This window comes from Copadichromis virginalis, linkage group LG11 (assembly GCF_057382275.1).
Source record: "Copadichromis virginalis isolate Kocher_CV1m ecotype Utaka linkage group LG11, C_Virginalis_male_GT1.1, whole genome shotgun sequence".
NCBI lineage: Eukaryota > Metazoa > Chordata > Actinopteri > Cichliformes > Cichlidae > Copadichromis > Copadichromis virginalis.
The window spans coordinates 34,700,311-34,724,074 of NC_140628.1; the positions used below are offsets into that span (position 1 = coordinate 34,700,311).

Sequence of the window (23,764 nt, forward strand, 5' to 3'; positions counted from 1 at the left end):
TGCAGAACAGCTAAAATTACACTCAACCATGAAAAAAGCTCTTTGTAACTTACAACATTTTTTTTTTAAGTTATTTATCAAATTCTGCTTAGATAAACATAATTAGATATTAAACAAACATTTGAAACCCATTGAAATGAAAAGATATTTCTTGATAAGTCGTGTTTGGCGCAAAAAAGAACCCTGAAACAATTTTGTCATTTTATACTACACACATTTTGAGTGTACCCTTGACCAAGATGTGCAGTGCACGCTGGTGTATTAGCATGGTGCATAGTGAATAATTTAAAAAAGAAAACAATGAGCAAGGAAGAAAAAAATAGCTATTCACCTGCTGCTCACTTGTAATTTATTACAAGAATGGAAAGAAAATAATTTTATATTCAGAATATTACAGTATTGTAATTCGCAAATTTCAATTTTATATTTTAGATTGGTCCAAATTGATTTTCACAAAATAATTTAGGAGGTAAAAGAAAACATCAAAAGCACAAAGTGATTTTGTTTCAGAAGCTTTCCAGGTGGGGTTGTTTCTATTTTTGTTTGTGTTTCTGAATAAAAAAAAATTAAATAAAGCTAATATAATAATATTTTTGTTTTTGTTATGATAGAGGTTTTGCTTTTCTGTGTAAATTTGTATATGACTTTGAACAGTTTTCATGTTTTTATCAAACATTTGTACAGATAAAATTATATTTTGTTATATATACTATATGTGAATACTGTAAATGTTCTGTATTTTGGTTATAGGAGCATTAGAGTGTTTCTTTTTTAAGTTTTTTAATTTAAAGCAAACAAACAGTACAGCAATGTAGAACGACAAAGTGCTTTATCCACTCTGGGTTGCTTGAAATCGCTGTTTACTGTTGCAAAGCCACAGCTCCACTTGTACAGATCTCAGATAATAGACCCCAAACCAAAGGGGAGACAACCTCTCCTGGCTTTTGCTCTCTTGTTTGCAGCTATTGTCCTGTTTGTAAGAAAATCAAGTTACAATCTCTCAGATATATCCATCACCTCACCTTTCTTGCTCACGATGGAAGCGTGAGGCGAGTCTGCGGGGATCTTGAAGAAATCTTTTGGTCTTCTGCTTACAGCGTCTTGAAGAGACATCAAGAGAAACTCCATTGATTTTTCTCTTTTGGCTTCTTCTAAATTTCTGTACAGAGAGCTAGCAGGGGGTCCTCCCTGACTACACTGCTGTTTCAATAGTGCCACTCAAAATGGAGTGGGTCAAAACAGATTGCTTCAGCGGAGGGGGGTCGAGGAACAAGCCCAGAAAGTTTACAGCAACTTTTCCCTCACTCTTTCTTGAGATGTCTTCAGAGCAAGATAAGTTTTCATCAGAGTTTTTCACAAAGGCCAGTACACGTTTTTCTGCTGACACGGACTTGGAAGTGTAAATTAAAGGAAATTTATGTTTTTCCTTCATTAGAGTCAGGCCTCACGCCCTGAGAGGTTTTGTACATACTTTACGGCATATTTGAGTTCATATGTCATGTTCACCTGCTTACTGGTGTTCCGATTAAATACCCTGTTTAGCATTATTGCACAAATGCTCTTTGATATTAAAATATCCAATATATTTTAACTCAAACTGCGGTGCTGTGCTCCAGTACATTTAAACAGTTAATGCCCAGGTTAATACAAAGAAAGTATACCACTGTGAAGGGAAATTTATTAGTAGGCAGTAGTCTTTTTTTTTCCATTTCAAAAATGAGATTACAGGTAAACTAAAATGAAACACTTCATATACATTTAAATCGTTTATTTAAAAGTACCTTTGACTGCATTGTGGTTTTATGAAAAACTGTGCAATATTCAAAATGTTATTGTTATTAATCAACAAAAACCTTTGTCATGTGAGAGAATGATGAGTGATTATGGGTATTTAGGTTTAGAAGTAGATTGGAGAAAATCTGAACTGCAGAGAGACGAGTGGTGAGGTACATACAGAGAAAGAAAACAACTTGGTTGCTGAGGTTTCAGCAGCTTCCTGTAGGGTGGTTAGGAGCAGTATGTGTTTAATTAATTAGCCCATATGGAAGCAGCATGTTTTCATCAGGGTCTCTGTCAACTTCATCCAAAGCTTAGCAACCTTCTGCGTACTACAGCTCCTGTAATCTTATAGCGATAAACACCATGGACATCCAAGATGTGCCTGCAATGTTTGAGAAGTGTGGAGTAAATATCAGCTGACATAAATTTAAACTTTAACGTAATAAAATTTTGCATGCTATTAATTGTTGTAATGACATGAGTACAAAGGATTATTAGGGCCACATTAAAAAAATATATTAAAGAGAAAAAACTTGAAATGTGGTGATTACAGTTGTTTTTTCAAGACTGTACCCTCTACAAAATGCCTTGTGTGGATGATTTAGTCAAACAAATTGATCTGCCGTTTTGTGATACAACATACATCCTCTTTATTGCACGAGGGTGTAACCATCAATAACCTCGCATCTGTCCATTACCAGTCATTTCATTTCGTACAAATCCACTCTTCCAACTTTGTGTGGTTTTTTTCCATCTGACCATTTGCAGCTTTCTGCACCATCTTTTCAAAGTCCTTACACTTTATCACCGCACTGTGTTTATGTGCTAAAAGGGAAATCATTTCCTTCCTTCTTACTAAAACTGGCAGTTTGTCTTGAAAGAACAACTGTAAGCTCCACCTTTCGACTTTTTTCTCAAAATAGATTTTTGATTTTATTCTCAGAATTTTGACTTTAACCTAAAAATGATAAATACATTTTTTTCTTAATGAGGTCCTAATACTTTGTTGTAGAGAAGAGCTTATTTATTTATTTATTTATTAATTTTTTTACCTAGAGTTCCATACACTAAAGTGTCCAAAACTAGAGGTTGCAAGACTGTAATTCACTTATGATCTGTTGTTAAACTATTACACCAACTTGCTTCAATAAAACATACAATTTTATTGTCTCTTTCAGGATGCCTCAATCGCACATCGTTTCCATGTTATGAGAGAGAAGCACCCTGAGAAGTTTAACAGCAGGTATGTTTCTGTTTTGTTCTTTTGGGCCATTGGAGCTATTGCCATTGGGCGAGAGGCATTGCACATCCTGGACCAGTAAATGGCAGGGCTCACCCGAAGAGACAGACAACCATTCCCCGTCACATCCACATCTATGGTTAAATTCAAATCACCAATCAACTTAACATGCAAAATCCTCAAAGAGGGGCCCTGCTTAAAATCAATATCTCTTAACAAACATATTGATGAGTGGTTCCCCAGTTTTTCAGCTGGACCACTATTTTGTAGATGTACCCAAACAGGCATTGTTTGAAACATCCTTTTGTTGCATTGTTTTTTTGAAAATATTGACTGCAGTTAATACATACAGTTTGTTTTGGACGTTACTAATGGTAGAGATCTATTGTCTGGTTTGGGTTTACCTAGCACTCTCTTCACTAACTTGTCCATACAATCCTAGCACTACGGAAGTTTCATGGCCTCACTGTGCTCCTCCTGTTTCACTATGTGCTAGATTGTCTTGTAATTTATTAAATAGCAATAGTTCTCTAGTCTTTCTAAAGGTCTTTAAAAGGTTTTTAGGGTTTTTGTTTTTAGGAAAGGGTTTTTTGTTTGTTTGTTTGTTTGTTTGTTCATTTGTTTTGTTTTTTGTTTGTTTGTTTTTTGGACATTGGCTGATTGTGTCTGACACCTTTTTTCTGCAAAATGAAAACTAGCACCCTCTGAAAGACAGCTTAACAAAGAAGCAACTCTTTAAATTGTATCTTTACACACTTTGCGGTCCTTGTTCCCATTTCTTAAGCTAAGATAAAACAGTTTGACATAATATTAGGCATAATTATTGCACCAATGGGGTGATTCCGAGAGAGTTACTACCTGAAAACTAAAGCATGGACATGCTGAGATATATATCTTGGCATGTGGTGTCCCCCAGTAGTGTCCTCAACTAGAAGGAAATGGAAATGGCAAATTTCAAGGGTAAAAACTATCCACAGTGCAGGAACAGTATCTGAAAGTCAGGACCACAAGACCTGAGATATACATCTATCCTTTCAATTGATCCACCTATTGTTGCATGACAGTAATCCCCAAATCACACAAAAAAGCATCATCGGTCATGGACTGGCCTCCCCAGAGCGCACGCCATGTGGGGTCATCTTGACAAAATGGAATAAAAAGCAGCTGACATCCAAAGAAGACATTTGAATGTCCTTCAAGAAGCCTGGAAAATTGTTCCTGAAGGCTGCTTTAAGAAATTACAAGAAAATTTGTGTTAGAGAGTTCAGACAGTGAAGAATCAAGGTTTTCATACCAAATTGCTACACCCATTTCACACTTTCCTTTTAAATATCAAGAAAGGAAAGGTGACTTAAGACGTTTGCACAGTATTGTTGATCTGTAGCATTGTAATTTGCTAGTGAAGGGAATCAAGGAAAAATCTGTCTCACTTATAACTTGTATTGGACCCCCTGCCTATTTTTGGATGGTACACCATCATTTAATGAGTGTGGCAGTGATTGCAAAAGTACAGGGTTTGTGATTATCTAGTATCTTATTTCTTTCTTTCTTGGAATAAAAGCTATTATGTGACATTGCAAGGTTCAAATTTTTTTCATCTACCACCCATGTCTAACTACAAACTCCTCCACCTTTATTCTTATATTTCTTATATATGTTGGTACAAAAAAGAAGGACATTATGATAGATCATTTCTACCAACAAGCTCAATGTAAATAAATCTCAAGTTCATAAAACATAAAAAGAAAATCTCAGAGAAATCAAATCATGCATTTTTCACAGTCTAAATAAACCTGCAGTGCATTTGCAGAACCTCTGTTTGACCCTTTTTATGACAGCACAACATGTTTCTTCTCAGCAGGATGAATGGACAGGCTACATGTTTAGCATTTGTGATTACCTTGAGGAGATGCGTTCACCTTTGGAGATGAAAAAATGTGGCATCTATGTTTCCATCAATATTTAACATCTCCAATACATCTCCACTAGCGCCAGGGAGTAATTGCAGGCCTAATTGAATTTGCTTGGCTAGTTTGACATCATGGATCAGTCAGACTGATGACACACAGCCTCCTAATAATCCCATTTGTACTCATTATCATATTTTACTCTGGCCTTAGTACAACATTTAGCCAGCTATTCTTCTGCTGCACGAACATGCAGATAAGCCAGTGAAATGGTCCAAGCGGAAGTGAAGGGGGTTTCAAATAAACACGGGCCTGTTAGTCAATGCTGACAATGATTACGACAGATGTGGCAACATGTTGGAAAAGAGCCAGCAAGCAAGAAAGGACTATATCAACTCTGAATTTCCTCATTAAACAAAGAGGGTGTTATGTGGTCATCATCCACTCCAACATGGTGCCACATCCTTTGCAGATGCTGGTAAATTATTTTCCTGTTTATCACACTCCATCACATTGTGCGTCTACATTTTAGGCATACAGACTGCATCACTGTTGTTTTACCCCATCTTAAGTCCTAGTGAAAAATGATTGAGATATTTTAAGAAAATTATTCTGTCTGTTATTTGAATTCAATTAATAATTCACACAGGGGAATGAGTTTAGGATCTCTCTATTACACACTATCCTTGCCAATTCAATAATGCATGATTATAGTTTTTCAAGGTAGCATAGATTTTGTTAGATTTGTCCAAAGGGCTTATGTCCATTGGAAGTATATTGCAACTTATCACTGAGTCATTTTCCTGCAGCTGGAAGCTCTTTTTCAGGAACTTCTATGACAACTGAAGCAAAGGGTTGCATGTCTTGAGGGGAAGATTTCATTCCACTGTTATTAAGTAGGCGTTGGTGCAAAGCGAATTAAAGAAGACTGAGCAAGTACAATGTTTTTAACAGTATTCAAAAATCATGAAACTGATTTAATATATTAATTCACTTTAAGGTTTCACTTAAACATTTGTCACTATACAGAGCTATGTAATGATACTTACAGTTTGCTTTAAAATAAAAAAGTAAAGTGAATATACCTTGTAAGCAATATTTCAATAAAAAGAAAATGGAAGCATTGTTACTACGAAATAAGTTCAGAAAGATCCAATTTTCTTCTTTTTTTTTTTTTTTGTTGGGTCTCATATAAAATATACACACAAGGTGCACACGATCTTTAGAGCTGAGACGATGCAACATATGGTTTTTATTTCTGTTATAACTGATTAACTCTTAACAGATGATGTTTAAATAAAATTGAAATATTCCTTTTTCGGTGATTAATATGCATGCTACATTTTTTATAGTATAATTATAATTTTCGTGATTCTTAAATTAAAGGAGTTCCTAATTGTCACTAAAATAAGACAACAAATTAACAAATTTACCATGTGTGGGACTAATAAAGGTTATCTTATCCTAAAAAATTATTTATTGTCCTTTCTACTCATTTCATTTTAACCCCCTTGTTTTGCTTTAATTCTTCACAGCAAAGATTCGACAAGGTGCTAGAAACCTTCTTAGAGATTTAGGTCCATATTGACATGATAGTATCACATAGAAGCTGTAAATTTGTCAGCTACACACCCTGTGATGGGAATCTCCCATTCCGTCACATCATAAAGGTCCTAATTGGACTAATATCTGGTGACTGTAGAGGGCATTTGAGTTTAAACCAGTTTAAAATTATTTGAGCTTTGCTCTGACCTCTGATATCAGAAAGTGTTATTTTTACCCAGAGAACTATCATTCACTTCATAGTTTCTTCTTTCTGGACCATTCTCTGTAAACCCTAAACATGGTTGTGTGGGAAATTCCCAGTTGATCAGCAGTTTCTGAAATAGTCAGACTAGCCCATCTGACATTGACATTTGAATCTTTTTTCTTTGCCGTTCTAATGCTTTGTTTAAACTTTAGCAGGTTGTTTTGACCATGTCTACATGCCTAAATCCTCTGAATTTATACCATGCTATTGGTTAATTAGATACTTCTGTTGATAAACAGATGAATGTACTTCTCTTTTGATATCACTTTAAGAATACAAGCAAAGTCTGCAGTTTTATAAATCCCCAGTTAATAAACTTCAATGCAAACCTAAGAATGTCGTCTTAATACTGATATTTAAAATGTAGCCATTGTTTATCTGTCATCCTTTTTGATGCTTTGCCTTTGCTCTAGATTTAGTTTCCAGGTCACGATATATAATAAAAAGTAACGTATGAGACATCAGTACAATGTGTGAAGAGAGAAATGTCAAAGCGTGACTGTTTTTATATGACAGCAGTAATAGGTGTTTTATGAACAAAAATCTATATATTTATGTCACCGCTGTGACCTTACAGAAACTACGTGTTTAACCAGCTTTAATTGCCAGAGAAATAACATAATTAATGAACAGCACTAATTATGAAATGAGGGGATTTTGTTCATGAAATGCTGGGGTCATATTCTCTCTCTCCTTCCATTTTTCTCATTCTTTCTATCTCTTGTATTTGCACCTTGGGGTGATTACCAGGGTGAAGGTGTGAAGATTTGACACTCGGCAGATAGATTCATTTACTGCCACTGCCGGACCTGGAGGTGATAATGAGGTCGAGGATTAAAAGCAGACAATCAGTCGGCCCGTGACGAGGGCCGCGCCACCTCCTCCCCCTCATGACACTCCTCCTCGACCGCCTTGTTAAAATATACTGGTCCCTTTCCCCCCATTTTTTGCTGATCTCCCATGTAATTATACACTAATCTCTAACTCTGAGGGGAGAGATGGATGGTGAGAGAAACAAGGAAAGAGAGGTGGAGAAGCAGAGAGTTGAGAAATTAACTTTGATTTTTGTGTACAGTTTCATGTTAACTTTTTTCATGTTCTAACCAGTGCTCAGATTTGGCACAACCCTGGTACAGTTTACACTAATGTCATTTTTTTACACAATGTAACTCATATGAAATAAAGTGACAGCAAATTGAGGCAAAATAACAGTCACAAGAAATATTTTTCTGTCTTTCCTTAAAAATGATTGGTAAAAATGTTCTGGCTTGATAGTTGTACATTTCCTAAACAATCATCTCAGCTTTTTTGTTTTCTTTGTTATCAGTTTGTAATTATTTTTCCAGTGTTTAGCGCATTTTACTTATAACAATACTTATTTGAATTTCCCTACAGCTTACAAATTCTTGTAGAAATTACCTACCAAATTGATATAAGCTGCTCTAAGACTTAATTGCAATGTGTAACACCAGAAAAAACAGTGCACAATAGAACCCAGTGTAATCACATGCGGTGTGATAGTCTTGAACCATTGTTCTACCACAACTATATAACAATGCACAGTACTAAACAGAACAATGTATTTATTGTAGTCTTGTTTCAAGCCTCATTTTATATAGAATCCACACATTGTGGCTATAGCATGGTTACATCTAAGAAAAGATGGCCATATAAACTGGATGTTAACAATGGGCATGTTAAAGTGTCCCTGTATAAGATACTAAACGGGAATCAGAATGTCAGTTATCAAATAAACTTCTATATTAATGTGCGTGTGGATGTTTGGATGAGGCTTGTCAAATAGAAGTGTTCTGAATTCTCAGTAAGCTCTTTTTCAGGAACTTGGATAAAAAGAGAATGGTTGGATGGATAAATGGCAGTTTGTTGTTCTCTAGCTTTCAGGTGTGTGTTAACTCAATGCTGCAGTCTTCCCAGGAGTAGGTATTTCATCAAAATTCAGCCCAGGGTTAGACCATGTAATGCTGAAAAAAAGACAGCTACATCTCAGGCCCTCAGGCAGCGTGTTAAATGTTAAGGTTCATGACAGTACTATTAGAGAAAGGCTAATATGGCCAGGGAGAAAGCCTCTTCTCTATGAATAAAACTAACAAAAAAAAACATTGCAGTGCAGCTTAGGTTTGCAAAGTTGCATCTGAACAAACCACAACATTTCCGCGACGAATGAGACCAAAGTAGAGCTTTCTGGTGATCATGCACAGTCCCACGTTTGCAGAAGATTTATCACAGCATATCGGCACAAGCACTTCCTGCTCGTTGTCAGTTATTTGGGCTTGTTTTGCAACCACAGTGCACTTGGCAGTCACTGAGTTGACCATGAACTCTTTAATATACCAAAGTATCCTAGAGTCATATTTTGAGATAATCTGTTCTAAAAACTAAAGCCTGATGGAAATTGAGTCAGCAAATCTGTGACAGAATGGTTGAAAAAGAAAAGGAACAAGGTGTTGCAATGGTCCAGTCACGTCCAGATCTCAACCCAATTGAAATGCCATGGAGGGACTTTAAGGGAGCTGGAAATAAATAAATGCTGCAAACCTCGATGAACTGAAGCAATGTTGGAAAGAAGAATGGGAAAAAATACAGAAAGCAATTACTTCATGTTGTTGCTGCTAAAGGTAGTTCTTCACATTGCTGAATCATGGGGTGAAACCAAGATTGCTGTGAAAACGTTCTTATTCATATAACTGTTTGTTAAATATGATTTACATTCCGTTTTTTCCCATTGGCATCGCTTTTCACTAGAACAATGATAACATGATAAAAACAATGAAGTCTCTGTGCAGCATTTTCCACGTTAATCAGATGATTTTAGATCAGTGAGGGAAAACATCTGATTTGGGACCTTTTGGTGTGAAAACTGCTCTGGCTGCAATGTTTGTTTGTTATGTGGCATCCGTCGTGGCACCTTGATGTTCCGATGATATTTGCTCTGCTTACCCAGATCTATTTTCGGTCCTGAGACATCTAACACCGTCAGCACACTCCTCCAGAGCCTCTCTGCCCCTGTGTGCCCACAGGTTCTTGCTGTGCTGTGTAACCATCCTGAGTTAACCTTTCCTGAAGGCACAGGGAAGCCCAGGCATGAAGCACTCTTTAGCATAATGAGTATGTTCATCAAAGCACTTCATTGTGCTGGATGGGGCTGCTGGATTCACCAACGCACACACACCAGACAGCCCATGTTAATGTGTGTGTATGCATGTAGGTGTGTATGCGTTTCCTGCTGAGCTGGAAGCAGTGCCACAGGTGATGGCACTATTACACACACTCAATTACACACACACACAAGCATGGTGGACCTCAGCGGAGGCTGCCCTCATTTGAGGATGAAATCATTTCTGCGACCAAAGTGTCATCTATAATTAATGACCATTTGTGTGTAATTTAGAGGGATCTCACCTGTGGCCCTGTCCTCAGCTCAGTGGGAGCACAAACAGACCCATACGCAGCAAAAAAGGTATAAACTGAACTAAACGCGCAGGCAAAAATGTGCACATAGGTAGCAACCTTTAGGAACGTAAAAAAATAAATAAACAATTAAGTGATGAAACTTTAACCTGTTCAAATGGATACTTATACATTAAGCTAAATCACATGCCCACCTAACTGAAACAAACAGCTCCCTGCTGATGTGCTGCTGATGTGTAGACCGTAGATAAATGTGTTACTAAAGTGCCTGAAGTCGTATAAATAATATAAAATCATTAATAACAGTATTGCTGTGTTAAGTTTATTTAAGGTGTATAAAAACCCTAGAATCTCTTTTATTTCATCTGTTAAATAGACATTTATTTACTCAACGATTTTTTTTTTATTAATGCACAAAATAAAATATTTAACTCAACCTACGAACACAACATAACCCAAAGCACTACCGCTGTTAACTTTGCTCATCTAAGTAACGTTATCTCGATTCAATTAGGGTTTTACGGGTTGGAGCATGTAGACGTCTGGACAGATACATTTTAAGGAAGCGAGTCACAGTGATGAAGCAACTGGAGATGATAGAAAGTCAAAAAGATTCAGCATCCTCAACCGGCGGGAAAAATGCTAGTAGTACCAAATGGGCAGGTTCCGAGTTAAACTTTTCTCAACATTGAGGCAAGTGACTGAAATGACTGCCAATAACCACAAACACCTGGACAAAAGTACTGGGCCACACCGCTGAATCTTTGAATTCAGGTGTTTTTAATACCATTAGCCCAGGTGTATAGCATGACCTAGCCATGCAGACTGTCTTTACAAACATTTGTGAGTTCACTGAAGTTGAGTGTGCTATATTACTGCATGAAGCAAATCTGACAAATTGCTTCTTGATATTCTTTAATCAACTGTAAGTGGAAGCATTTGAAACCACCATGGCATACAGACCTCGAACGCTCTGCTGACTCTGCTGGCTTTACAATCAGCACATCTGTACACCAGCAGCTTTTTGGCTTGGGTTTCCATGGCCCAACAGCTCCTGTATGTGTAATGTATAGGTGGCCAAATACTTTGGCTGTATAGTATATATTTGAGGCTTTCAAAAGCAACCAGTGCTCGTAAAGTCCACTCCAGCAGCCGGTAGTGACAAAGTGATGCATGATGAGCAATCACTTCCTGCATCACTTCCTGTGTGTGCACATGAGTTTAATTTAACAATGAGAATTTTAAAGACATTGTGTTAGCGAGGCCTGTCTTTGGCACACAATTAATTTGCTTTTGTTTATTAACTTATTTGGTTTTTTGGATTCCAAGTGAAAATTTACATCCATCTATCTATCTATCTATCTATCTATCTATCTATCTATCTATCTATTAGAGATATTTCTATATCTACATAGACTCAGAAGCGTATGTTAGCAAAAGGACACCTATTGCTTCTGCTTCAACAATTTCATTTAAAATAAGTTTATGTCAGTTTACAATTGTCAGCATTCATTGATAAGTTAAGTACAGGAGTAGAACCACATCATGTGTACAGCTGCAACAACATAGCTTTATTGTTTCATATTCATGTGGCCACTGAAATGGTGAAGCGCGCAGCTCTGCTTGCGTAACTATTTTCTGTGTTAACCAAAGAGATTTAGGATGTCTGGCTTATCATTTCACTCACAGCAATGCAAGATTTTATACATCAGTTTTATCACTTGTTTTTTGTTAAGAAAAACACACACACCCCCTTGAATCCATTGCAGTGCAGCAGAATACCTTTTTCAAGCTGCTTGCTACATCTCTGAAGGCAAGAAGCTGCACCATGGGTCATTTCTCAAACTGCCATTCGGAGTTGGAGCACTCCAGGCAGTGTCATGTTAAACAAAACAGTGCATTGATGCAATGCACAAAGAGTTGGTTATGTCAATGTGATATTTATCACCTCTGATCAAGAAGAAATTAGTGTGAAAATAAGGTCGTAGATCATTGTGGGTTAGATTAAGTGTCAGAGGGGGGGCAAAAAAAAAATCAATGACCATGAGCTTCATGTTCAGTGTGGCCAGTCAAAAGTGCATCTAAAGGTGCTGTGGCCTCAGGACAGCAATGCTACACTGAAGCTCATCACCTATGACATCCTTTATTTGTAACCAAGCAGCGGCAGTTTTATAAACATTGTTCAGATTCAGGCTGTTTTGTTGCTTTCTCCTTTTTTTCCCCTTTTTTTTCCCTTTTAGCTTGTAATGTTTTTCTAAAGCTCTTTTCTTTTTTCCGCTTAGTCACACAGTTTGTGTTTTCCCTCCCTCTTTCAGTTTGGTTTTGTGATTTGTCTGTGCAAATAAACCACACTTCAGTCACTCTGGAAACCTGAGCCACTGTTTTCTTTTGGCCTGCCAGCTGTACGTACTACAGCTGATCTGACATGTACACCGCTAAAGTTATTACTGCAGTGCACTTTGCATTGATACACTGCAGCTACAATCACAACAGAGGTGCTGCAGCTACTCGGAGAACTGCAAACCTGCTGCAGATGTTATTATTGCTGATGTTTGGGGGTTTTTTTCATCCTTAAAATGCAAATTGCTCTCACCAGCAATATAATTTACTTCAAAGATGACTGCAAGGGTTCGACAGCATAACATCAGCCAACATTTAAGTAAATGGGTACTTTATGTTTGCTTTTATTACACTTAACATAATCCTCCTTACAAGCATCGTCTTATTCAAATGGTCTCCCTACTCTGGTCTCTCTATTGAAGATACTCCTCATAGTCAGTCTGTCAGATGAATCCAGCATTTGCCATCGGGTAGCAGATAACAAATGACAGGACGATGTAGCCAATGAGATTCTCCTAATTATCTAATGACCAGGGACATGAGGTGATTTGTTGCCCCAATGAGCTTGTTAGGTTAAGTGGTGGGCATCGACAGGGCGGTCAGATGTTGTCTCTTGCTGTATCTCTTATTAGTGTGTTTTGCTTAACTGCATTTGACTGTAGTTTTTCGGGGTCACTTGCTATGAAAACCAAGAAATATTTTCCCTTTCATCATACTCATGATACAATACTCTTGGGATGTGATCCGTTATACACACGATATGTTCCAGAATGATCATCTATGGAAAATCCCAGTATTTGTGTAACTGAAGATTAAAAATTACCCCCGAATAGGACTCACGTGGTCTGCTTTCCAGCTATATTATCTTATATAAGTTAATCAACTTTCAGTTACTTTAGGTTATGCAGCAGTACCTTTTGTTATGCTAATGTTATCATTTGTTTTTTCCATCTCCTACTCACCTTATTTACTTTTTTAAACTGCCATAGAAGTCCATATCCATATTTCGTCATAGGCCATAATACCAGAAGGAACATGAGATACTGTTTCCTCAACATTTTGCTCACGACGAAACTGTACAATAATAATGGATTGCATTATTCCACTATTCATTCACTCTCACATTCACACACTGGTGGAGGCAGCTACAGTTGTAGCCACAGCTGCCCAGGGGCAGACTGACAGAGGCGAGGCTGCCATATCGCGCCATCGGCCCCTCTGGCCATCACCAGTAGGCGGTAGGCTGAAGTGTCTTGCCCAAGGACACAACGACCGAGACTGTCTGAGCCGGGGCTCAAACCGGCAACCTTCCAGTTACAAGACGAACTGCCAACTCTTTGAGCCACGATCGCCCCCCCCCCCCAATGCATATTTCAGTTTCTGTGCTTTTATACTACTACTAATTTTGCCCCTCCCCCTAAAAAGAAATTATCCATTTTTTTATCTGTCAAAAATGAACCAAAGATATCATGTTTGTTTGTTTCTGCCTGTCTTACTGTGTGGGGTACAAGTTAGCTACAAGTAACTAATAGTTATGATAAGGAGTAGGATACAAAGCACTCTGAAAGCACTTTCTTAACCCTGAAACAATTAACACAATCATAGTGATTCATCAGATTTTACGCTGATCCCTCTGGAGTTAGAAACTTGTTACAACTTCTGTTTCATTACTTAGTAATTGTCCCCAGAAAGCAGATTTTGGTTTCTTGGTGCTCTCATTACGATGTGTTCACATTGAATATTAAACAAAGTTTATTTATTTGGTTAGTTTTAAACTTTGGGTTTTATTCCTTTATGTCACAATATTCATATGCAACACTTCCCTGTGTTACTATATCACAACCAAGCTGGTGAATTTAAATGAGGAGTGATGTGAGGAACAATCCTGTGTTTGACAGCTAAGATGCTGATTGCAAAATGTAACAGTTGTATTTGTTATTCCACTTTGTTTTCTCACCGTTTTCGTCATGCCTCCATATGTTCTACATTTGCACATTTTGGAATAAGTGCAAGGTTATATCTCCAGTTAAAAATATACATTTATAGAAAATCTCCAGCTAAGTTTATGGCACTTTGACACAATCTGTGTCTGTTAACTCTCATTTTGTCAGTGAATGCAGTTGTTGTCTTCAAAACTCTTAATTTGCATTACTTCTAAATATGCCTAAATATGCCTTCAGCTACATCTGTCTCTCGCTCTGGTTTTGCTGTGTTATATATATATATATATATATATATATATATATATATATATATATATATATATAGATATATATCTATATATATAGATATATAGATATATATCTATATATATATATTAGGGGTGCAACGATACACAAAATTCACGGTTCGGTTCGGTTCGATACTTTGGTGTCACGGTTCGATATTTTTTCGATACAAAAAAAATGTTCATGCCTTTTTAATTTGTCATTTATTAAAATTATAAATATATATTTTAACTCAAAAGTACAGTTTTTAAATTTAACCCTAACCCTTGTGCGCGTTTTTTATTTTGACAGCGAATGCGCACCTGCGGACCACTTATGTGCAGCCCTGGTTATTTAGCTCGTCATATTGCAGCCACAGAAATTCTTTTGTCCATGAAACCATAAAGCTGCACTTTCTTTTTGCCTTATAGTCTCATTTGTCATAACTTCTCCGTTTTGTGGTAAGCTTTTCTTTGGCTGTCACTTCTTCACCCCGACCTGTCTTATTTGGCTCAGCAGAACTAAAATATATATACTGCTGCTTTTACACACGGACTCACATAAGCTCAGCGATTCTCTGCGCGATCAACCTCTCACATGTTTAAGCTTGCTGCGGGAGATTTCACTTGTCATGTTTGCATAGTAAGCTAACGATTAATAAGACGATGTCAGAGGAATTGGTGCACAAATTATCATCACTCACAGATCAGTGCTGTCGCTCTGCAAAAAAAACAAGCGCAAATTCAAACGCGATTTCAATATGTCACATATTGACAGTGGCTCACCGATGCCAATGACATAATTACCCAGCTACATTTCTGAAAGAATGCAAAAGCATTGACATATATTTTTCCTTCCTACAATAGCCCGACGGACAGGGTAGCCCGTCTGAAAAAAATCGCTAGCCCCAGGACGTCGGGCTAGCGATTTTGCAAGCCCTGTATCTGATTGAGGAATTACTCATCTTTGGAAAAGAGAGTTTATTACAGAGAAATGTCTCTTTCCAAAATAAAAGCTATACTATCCGCTTCTTCTGGGCTATATTCTCAGCAGCATAAGGAGAATCATGTGCTAACAGCTGTCTAAATGACTCGGCTAAAGTTAGTAGCATGCTTGTTGTTTTTGTCTTTGCACTAGGATGATGTCGGCGTAAATGTGCAGTCATATTCGTTGTGTTCCCACTAGTGCTTTCAGGTTAATCTCGTTGAAATGACCTTAACGCCACAACACGGCAAATCTCCGTTAACGAGCTACCGCCGATCGCTCCGTGCATGGGGCTAGACGGCCAACACGTTAACGAGCTAACTGCGCTAACACACTAGTTCCCACCCATGTAATTAAGCATTGCGTGGCACATCCAACATACTGTTTTACTTTAGTCCATGACTCGCTTACCTTCAGGGTCATACGTCACATGAAAACCAAAATAATTCCAAACGCCAGATCTGAATGAGAGTGGGGGAGGTCCATCTTGCAAGTAGAGCTTAACTTCTGTCTCGCTAGCTTGCCCTGCGCTCTTCCTTCTGACTATGCTGTCTGTGTTGAGCGCTCAGTGGATCTGCGCTCGACAGTGCAGCCTAGGCGGAGTAGTCGAACGCAGATTCACTGAGCGCTCAACACAGACAGCATCGTCAGAAGGAAAGTTGATAAAATAAATTACAAATGTTGTATTGTTCGATACATATGCGTACCGAACCGAAAGCACTGTATCGAACGGTTCAATATCGATACGAATATCGTTGCACCCCTAATATATATATATATATATATATATATATATATATATATATATATATATATACAGCAAAACCAGTTTCAGTACAACAGCAGTAAGAATGGAAGGTCCAAAACATTGCATGTAGTGTATCTGGGTTCATTCTCTGCATTAACCACAAGATTTGATTACGCTTTTCAGAGTAGCCACCTTCATTTGTTTATTTGCAAATTTGCACAGATTTTGTTTATGTGTTCTCCTGGGCTTTCCCTCTCGTCTGGCCAGTTTACAGACTCATGATGACAATGGTGGTGTGGTGGTGGTGGAGGAGACGTAGGAATGTGTTATGTAAATTCTCCCAGCATGGCCCTGGTCGTCCTTATACCTCTTACCACCTTCCTCTGCTTTCTTCCCTCTGCTATTGACCGTGTTGCACATTATAAATCAAGTGTACCTTGCTAGTACTCTAATGAAAGCTCATTTATAAAGTGGCTAAATGGTCCTGACAAAAGTCCTAATGAGGAAATCAATAATTCAGTGATTGTTGCTGTGCTTATACTAATACGTTCCTCTTGTAGTGCTTTGATCCCAGCTAGGAGAGTAACATTTGTTACTGTATTCAGTTCTGCTTGTCAGCATTGTTGTAGTTTTTTTTCTTTCCTTGAATCTTTGAGATAAACGATGTCCCGTTAGAAACATCAAAAGCTGTCTCACATGTTCTTCAATATCCAATAAACTTCTTTTTGATGAGGAAAGAGTGAAGAAATGTAAAAAATATTTTCTCTTGAATTGTTAATATGAAACATTACTCTGGTATTTGCTCGGCACAAATCACTGTGATTAATGAGAGGTTTGATGTTTTTATTGAATTGCTTGCAATGACCATTTTTTCTCCACCATCCCACCATCTACTGCACTGAAGTACTTTTCACTGAAGTCGCCAGCAGGAGGTTTGGTTATTTGCCAAAAAAAAAGAGAAAGTTGAGAAGAAACATGTTGAGTAATTTACCTCATAGCATGGTGAAAAAAGTTAGTGTTGACTTATTGTAAAGCAGTAAACAGAGCTGAATGTAAAAAATCTATGACCTAATTCACTGTATTTGTTTCACAGTGTCATAACCTGTTAAGCAGTTATTTTTATTAGTATCACACTCACATTAGCAGTGCAGTGTTTTACAAGTTTTCCATGACTGTCTTAAAATAACCGCTTCTTTTACTCCATCCACATTGCCCCATAAATACAGTCATTGTGAAGCTGCTGACCTGATCTAACAAGTTTGGCTTAAAGAAAATAAGTTCAAAGATCCAGCCTCCTCTAATTGCATGAAACCGAGCTAGTGATCAGTAATAGTTCTTTCAAGTCTTGTTTAAAGAAAAGTTGATGAATTCTTCTTGTTCAGGGGTTTAAATTATTAAAGAAATAAAATAAATAATGCAGTATTCAAATTATCCTTGACATGCAGTTTTACTTTCACCTGTTTTACACAAAGATGCACATATTAATGTTACTTTATTAATGAAAATCAAATTACAATTACAGTTTTATTTTATTTGTGTACCTGAGAGAAAATACAATACAGTATAGCAGTGTTTGGACAGATGGTGACTCACCCCTGCAAGGTCATTGATCATCAGCCTTAGGGACTGGAGTGTACACTGTAGGAAGCCTGGGGAGCAGCACCCTAGTCCTCTGTTAATTGCCAGGGCAGGTAGATTACCCTCTTATGCCCCTCCCTGCTCCTTAATGTTGGGCACAGCCACCCGAAGTGCTCCCTCAGATGCCTCCTTAACTAGCTTTGAATTCAGTGATTAATGAAACACATTATACTTCTTTTGGATTAATGGCTGTGTGGTTTTAGCAAGCTGTAAATGGTAAAAGTACATTTCCTGTGTAGATTAAAAGATTCTTTTTCAAACACGATTCAAGCACAAACCCACCTTTATGGAGTGGTCTTCTATTTTTTTATATAATCCAGTATAGGAGACTAAAGACAGAGAGCACAAGCTTCAGATTTTGATGTGGGGAAAACACTTCCATGTTTCCTTTTTTCTCGGTCCCTTTGCAGTTCCTGTTGTTTTGTTTTTTTCAGAACAAAGAATAAGCTGTGGTACTTTGAGTTCGGCACGTCGGAGACCTTTTCGGCCACATGTAAGAAGCTCCACGACTTTCTGGAGGTTGAGGTAACTCAAACCATGTATTTTGTTTTTGGAGACTTTTCCAAGAAAAGAAACAAAAGCAAAAGCATATATTTTGAAATTTGTTGCTTTGTAACTTATTCTTCTTTATCTCAGCTCTTAGATACGAAGCAATCATGTATTCTTTATTATTAAGGGTATTTCACTAGCAGTCAGGTAAGAATATTGATGTCATTTAAGATATTCTCGTCTTCTGCTGCTCCATAAATAGCACTAATGTATACTAGTTTCAGATTCACCCAGACAAAGTGTGGATGTGTGAAGGCTATCAGTGCACCTCCCCACCCACTTCTCACATAACCTTAGTGTAACACACAGGTAATTAGCCCTACACGACCCTGCTGTGTGTGATATTGAGTGATAATGAAGATGGTGTCTATACAATTCATCTTCCCTCTTCTCAGAGCTATCCACACAGTGCAGAGGTCTTCATTAATTAGGGCTGAGTAGTGCTTACATTACTGAAGAAGGACAGGTAGGGAGATGATGAGACATCCCTGAGTCATAAAATGCACCATTTAGAGTAATATATAATACAATATTTCTGGGTTAACACAGAATAACTATAAGGACACTTGCCCCTTCATGCTGGGCTCTTTTAAGCATAATTAAAATGAGTGCAGGATGGGTCAAGCAGTTAGTACAAAGTGTACTTGTGTTTTAAAGTTAAAACAACCAGCTGCTCTGGTTCTCTCCCATCTTTCTAAAATTCTGATTCCTAGATCTCTACTTAATAAGATTAAGCATATATTAGCTATGTGCCTAAATTAAACCAAATAGTGGAGAGTAAGCAGAAACTAAAACTTGTCTTACCTTAAGAACACTTTAGAAATAAAGATTTGATTTTAGGTTATAAGAGTAATATTTGAACATCTGGGTTGTAATTGAGCTTATTTCAACTCTATTTTTCTAATAAAGTAGTTTTTATACTTTGCTGAACAGTAACTGAAAACAGAACTACACAAAGTGGACTTCCAGTTCATGGATCGAAAAATTTATATCTTACCTTCTCTTTCAAAGATGACCTCCCTGTGCTTACTAATATTTTTAAGAGCCGTGTCACGTTATGGCACAACAGCAGCATTGACACTCTGGGGTGAGAACTGGTTAAGGTTCGTCTTACTTAGACAAAGCAATATATTCTGGTTTAGACATTGGGGAAAAACACTGTTTAGGGTTCATCATCTTATAGATTATTTCAGTATCAAACTGTAGTACAAAGCTTGTGATGAAACGGATTGTATCTGTCCTTCTCTTTCTGTGTTCTTTTAAAAGTGTGATGGTGTTACTCTGGACCTTAGCAGTATTTCCTTGGAAGGCATTGCCATTCTCAACATTCCCAGCATGCATGGTGGCTCCAACCTTTGGGGTGAAAGCAAGAAGAGGAGGGGCTACCGCAAGGGAGGAAAGAAGGGTCAAGACAAAAGGACACCTGTGCTCGACCCCAAAGAACTCATGTTTGCGGTTCAAGGTAGCTCTGACACCCGAGTTTTACGGTTGTTTACATAAATGCTGAAATCATTGTGGTTAGAAAGCTTAATTACATTACAAATCTAAACTCACAGAGAAAATGTGTTATTGCTAAATAAAATGCTTCAATAACCTGTGTTATACTTGGCTATGTGGCTACAAAGCCACATTTAGCAACATAGCTTGAAGGAGCATGTTGTAGCCTATTGATTTTTTGGTAAGTGGCCACTTTGGTGTAGTATATATTCCGGCTCTAAAGTTCAGGCTCTAGCTGCTGGGCTGGGGTCTGCACACACTCAGCTTTAGCATCACTCTGGGGGTTTTCATAATCTTTGTGTTAGCATGTTTTCTGTGCACATGCTTCCAGAGTGCCAACGTAGTGTTAACAGAATAATGTGGCTGTGTCTGTCTGTGAAGCATTTCGTATTTGCATTCGTCCTTTCATTCAGTCAAAATAAAAGTAAGGTTCATATCCCTATTCCTCAAAGCTGTAGACCACTCCAGCATTTTCCTCCTCCTGCACACAAACTTAAATCAGCTGACAGTTTTGGAGGGTTTTTGTTGTCAACCTTGTGTCCAGATATATGAAGAAGATGTATGAAGTAACACGAGTAACAAAATAACTGACTGAAAAATGTAATGTGATTACTATAACACACTATTTGGGAGTGATTACGCCCACTATTTTTTCAATAGCTGAACATTTCTGGCTAAATCTGTCGGCATGTTGTAACGTAATTGGTGAGTCATCAACAGCAGTCAAACCTCTGCATGCTACATACCATGGTTGGTTTGCTCTGTTAAACAATAATAGTGCAAGTTAAACAGCTTTGACAGTGTAGGAGGTTCTTCTCCCTGAAGCCCACATCAGACACTAACAGTCTGTGTCCTTGCTCCTATCAGACAGATCAAAGACTAAACTTTGGGCCAAACTTTTCCTGAGCACATTAATATTTCACTGATGACAAGGTGAATCACAGCCAGCAGGTTTTGTTTGCAAAGAAGAGGTACAATCATGTCACAGTTTGGAACTGTCACTTGTGTATTAATGGTCTGTGTGGGCACCAGTGGACAGGCTCTGTTAATAGGAGCTGACTGAGTGGGGTGTTGGGCATACCCCTGAATCCATTTACGTCAAAAGGAAGCCCATCAATGGGAATATATGAATGAACGAAACACAATGAGTCAGCTGCTCTGTGGAAACTGGTGAAATTGTGTGAGCCGCTTTAGGGAGTTAATAGCAAAGGGTAGAAAATATCCAGAAAGCAGAATATTCTAGTACTGCAGTGAAAAATTACAGACAATATCATTTTTCCTTCAAATACATAGTAAGAACTATATATATGTGGCTTAATATATCATCACTGCACAAGTGTTTTCAGTTATTGTAGTCCTGTTGAAAGGGAATACAATTTAGTTTTACTTTTTGTTAAGCTTTCATATCAATATGCCCCAATTTTATCCATGTTTACAACATAGCTTGAATGACAGCTAATCTGTTCTTTATTGAAATAATTTTATTACTAATAATTGCTGTTGAGTCTTTCTAAATTCTTTTGTAGACTCACAGCTGTGAATTCTGGATTTACTTGGCTTTTGTATTTTATTTCTATCATGTCTAACTGTGCCTGTTCAGGTGATGCACAGTATGTTTTTTAGGTTTCCTGCTGAGATGGTGTGTTTGTACCTGGGGATGAAGTGGATGTTACAATCAGTGTCTGGCTTTGAGACATGACGAGCCAGCAAAGATCTCCAGACATGGCTGCCAGTGATCCCTTATGAGACTTCACTGGCCATAGCACAATTTCTGGAAAATAAAAAGCCCTCTGTGAAGCACACTATGGAGCATTCATTCCTTTTAGTTGTGATTCAATTTTCTGTTTCCTTTGGTGCTGTTTTGCCTTTAAAGATGGTTAAAGGTGGCACATTTTAAATTGGACTCTTTTTCACAGTCACAGCATTTATTGTGCAAAATGAATCTGTTTTATGTTGTTTAAAAAACTGAGAAAACAAGTGAGAGACAGTGAGGAAGTAGACAAGGAAACACAACTCAGTCCGACAATAAATAACCCATAAAAAAGTCATTCTCCAGTACATTAACATCACCTTTTTGATGCTTCGAGCTGAGCATTTCCGTCAGTAGGCTTGCCCTGTAACATACTCTGCTGTGTCATCTTGGATATCAAACATGACCATCATTTAGAAAAGAAATGCAGTGTTGTATTTAATAAGACTTCTAATTTGCAACCAGGACCATAAGATTATCATGGACATGTTCACCGATGGCAGTTTTCTCACTGACTTCCATACAACCAGACTTCTTTTTTTGGACGACCCCCTGCTGACAGTTAGAAAAATCGAGGTTTAAGGATTTCAGTAGACTTCAGGTTAAACCAATGCAAAATCATAATAAAAAGGAACCATGTGGCACATGTGCACTGTGAGGGACACATTTGATCAATGCAAAGCCCAGCTTTGCTATGATGAACACTCCATTTATCCCTGAAAAAAAATCAATCACTTCTGTGTTTGTATTTTAAAAAAAAAATAGAGGCCACAGTCTAAACCTGGAAAGGCACTTAGTGTGAGTGTGGAGTATTTCCCTTTGTTTATGTGTGTCCATACCCATTTGAGCCTGTGTATTGATGCGGGTGGGTGTGTTTGTGTTGTCCACCTGTACTGTATATCTTAGAATAGATGCCCTTGTGGAAGGTGCCCTCAAGGTGAGCAGCCAAACTTGTTAGATCAAGAGAACAGCGTATTTAGAGGTAAACACACAGGAGTGCATTAGCCCAGAGGGGCAGAGGGTGACGCACATGACTGTTGGCAGAGATCATTTTTTGTCAAGTTGTATGTGTAGTTGCATCTGTGTGTGGATGGGTGGGCTGGTGGGTGGCTAGGGGATGAAAAAAAAAAAAACCCTGACCTTTCGGGAGCTGTTAAATCGTCCCGCTGGTGACGCCAGGAGACAAGCCCCTCAGGTGGAAGGGAATGGCTGCAGAGTGAATTATTTAGAATAGGGGCTTCATGTGTGGGTGGAGGGGTTGATGCTTGGGACTGATCCCCCGTGACAAGCCCCATGAAGCTTTCATTGGAGGATCGGCCTCCACATGCCCTCCCTCCTTGTTCCGCCATTCCTCTTTAGTTTTACTTTCAGCAGATCGGCTGCTGGTCCTGCTCTGCTCCGTCACTGTCTGTCTTTTATTCCTCTGCTCTCACCCTGTCACTCCACATGTGTCAGTGCAGCCACTGGCCTGGACAGGTAGTTGTGTGACAGTGACAAGGACGTTGTTTCTATTCTCTCTCTCTGATGGGAAGATGTGGCTAAGATTAAAGTCGCAGTGTGCTGCTTTTTCATGTCCCATACGGACACTGGTTCATATCATTGTTTCATTCACTATCACTTGTAGTGTTTATCAATTTGAAATCCTGATTTCTTGACCTACGTAAGGGACATTGATTCGAGATTAGATAAATAAGATGATTTGGTTTATATTTGGCCATAGACTGCTTATCATGACTTTTTATAAATTGGCCTTTCTAATCGGTTAGGTGATTCAGTTTTTCTCCCAGTTTATCTCTGAGAACATGTTGGTTTTTTACTATATTTAGGCGAGTGTGCTTTGTATTGTAGATCCAGGTGAATCATTTGAACTTCCCGTAAATGGAATA

The 23,764-nt window shown here is 38.0% G+C and overlaps 1 protein-coding gene across 1 annotated transcript in view; it reads left to right on the top strand.

The window, feature by feature from the left end:
• Positions 1-23,764, top strand: part of dgkb (diacylglycerol kinase, beta) — an 80,431-nt gene that overhangs the window by 46,966 nt on the left and 9,701 nt on the right. The window contains exons 20-22 of the mRNA XM_085472170.1: positions 2,958-3,022; positions 18,517-18,607; positions 19,898-20,093. Of these exons, the coding sequence (XP_085328296.1) occupies positions 2,958-3,022; positions 18,517-18,607; positions 19,898-20,093 (352 nt within the window). The remainder of the gene's footprint in view (positions 1-2,957; positions 3,023-18,516; positions 18,608-19,897; positions 20,094-23,764) is intronic.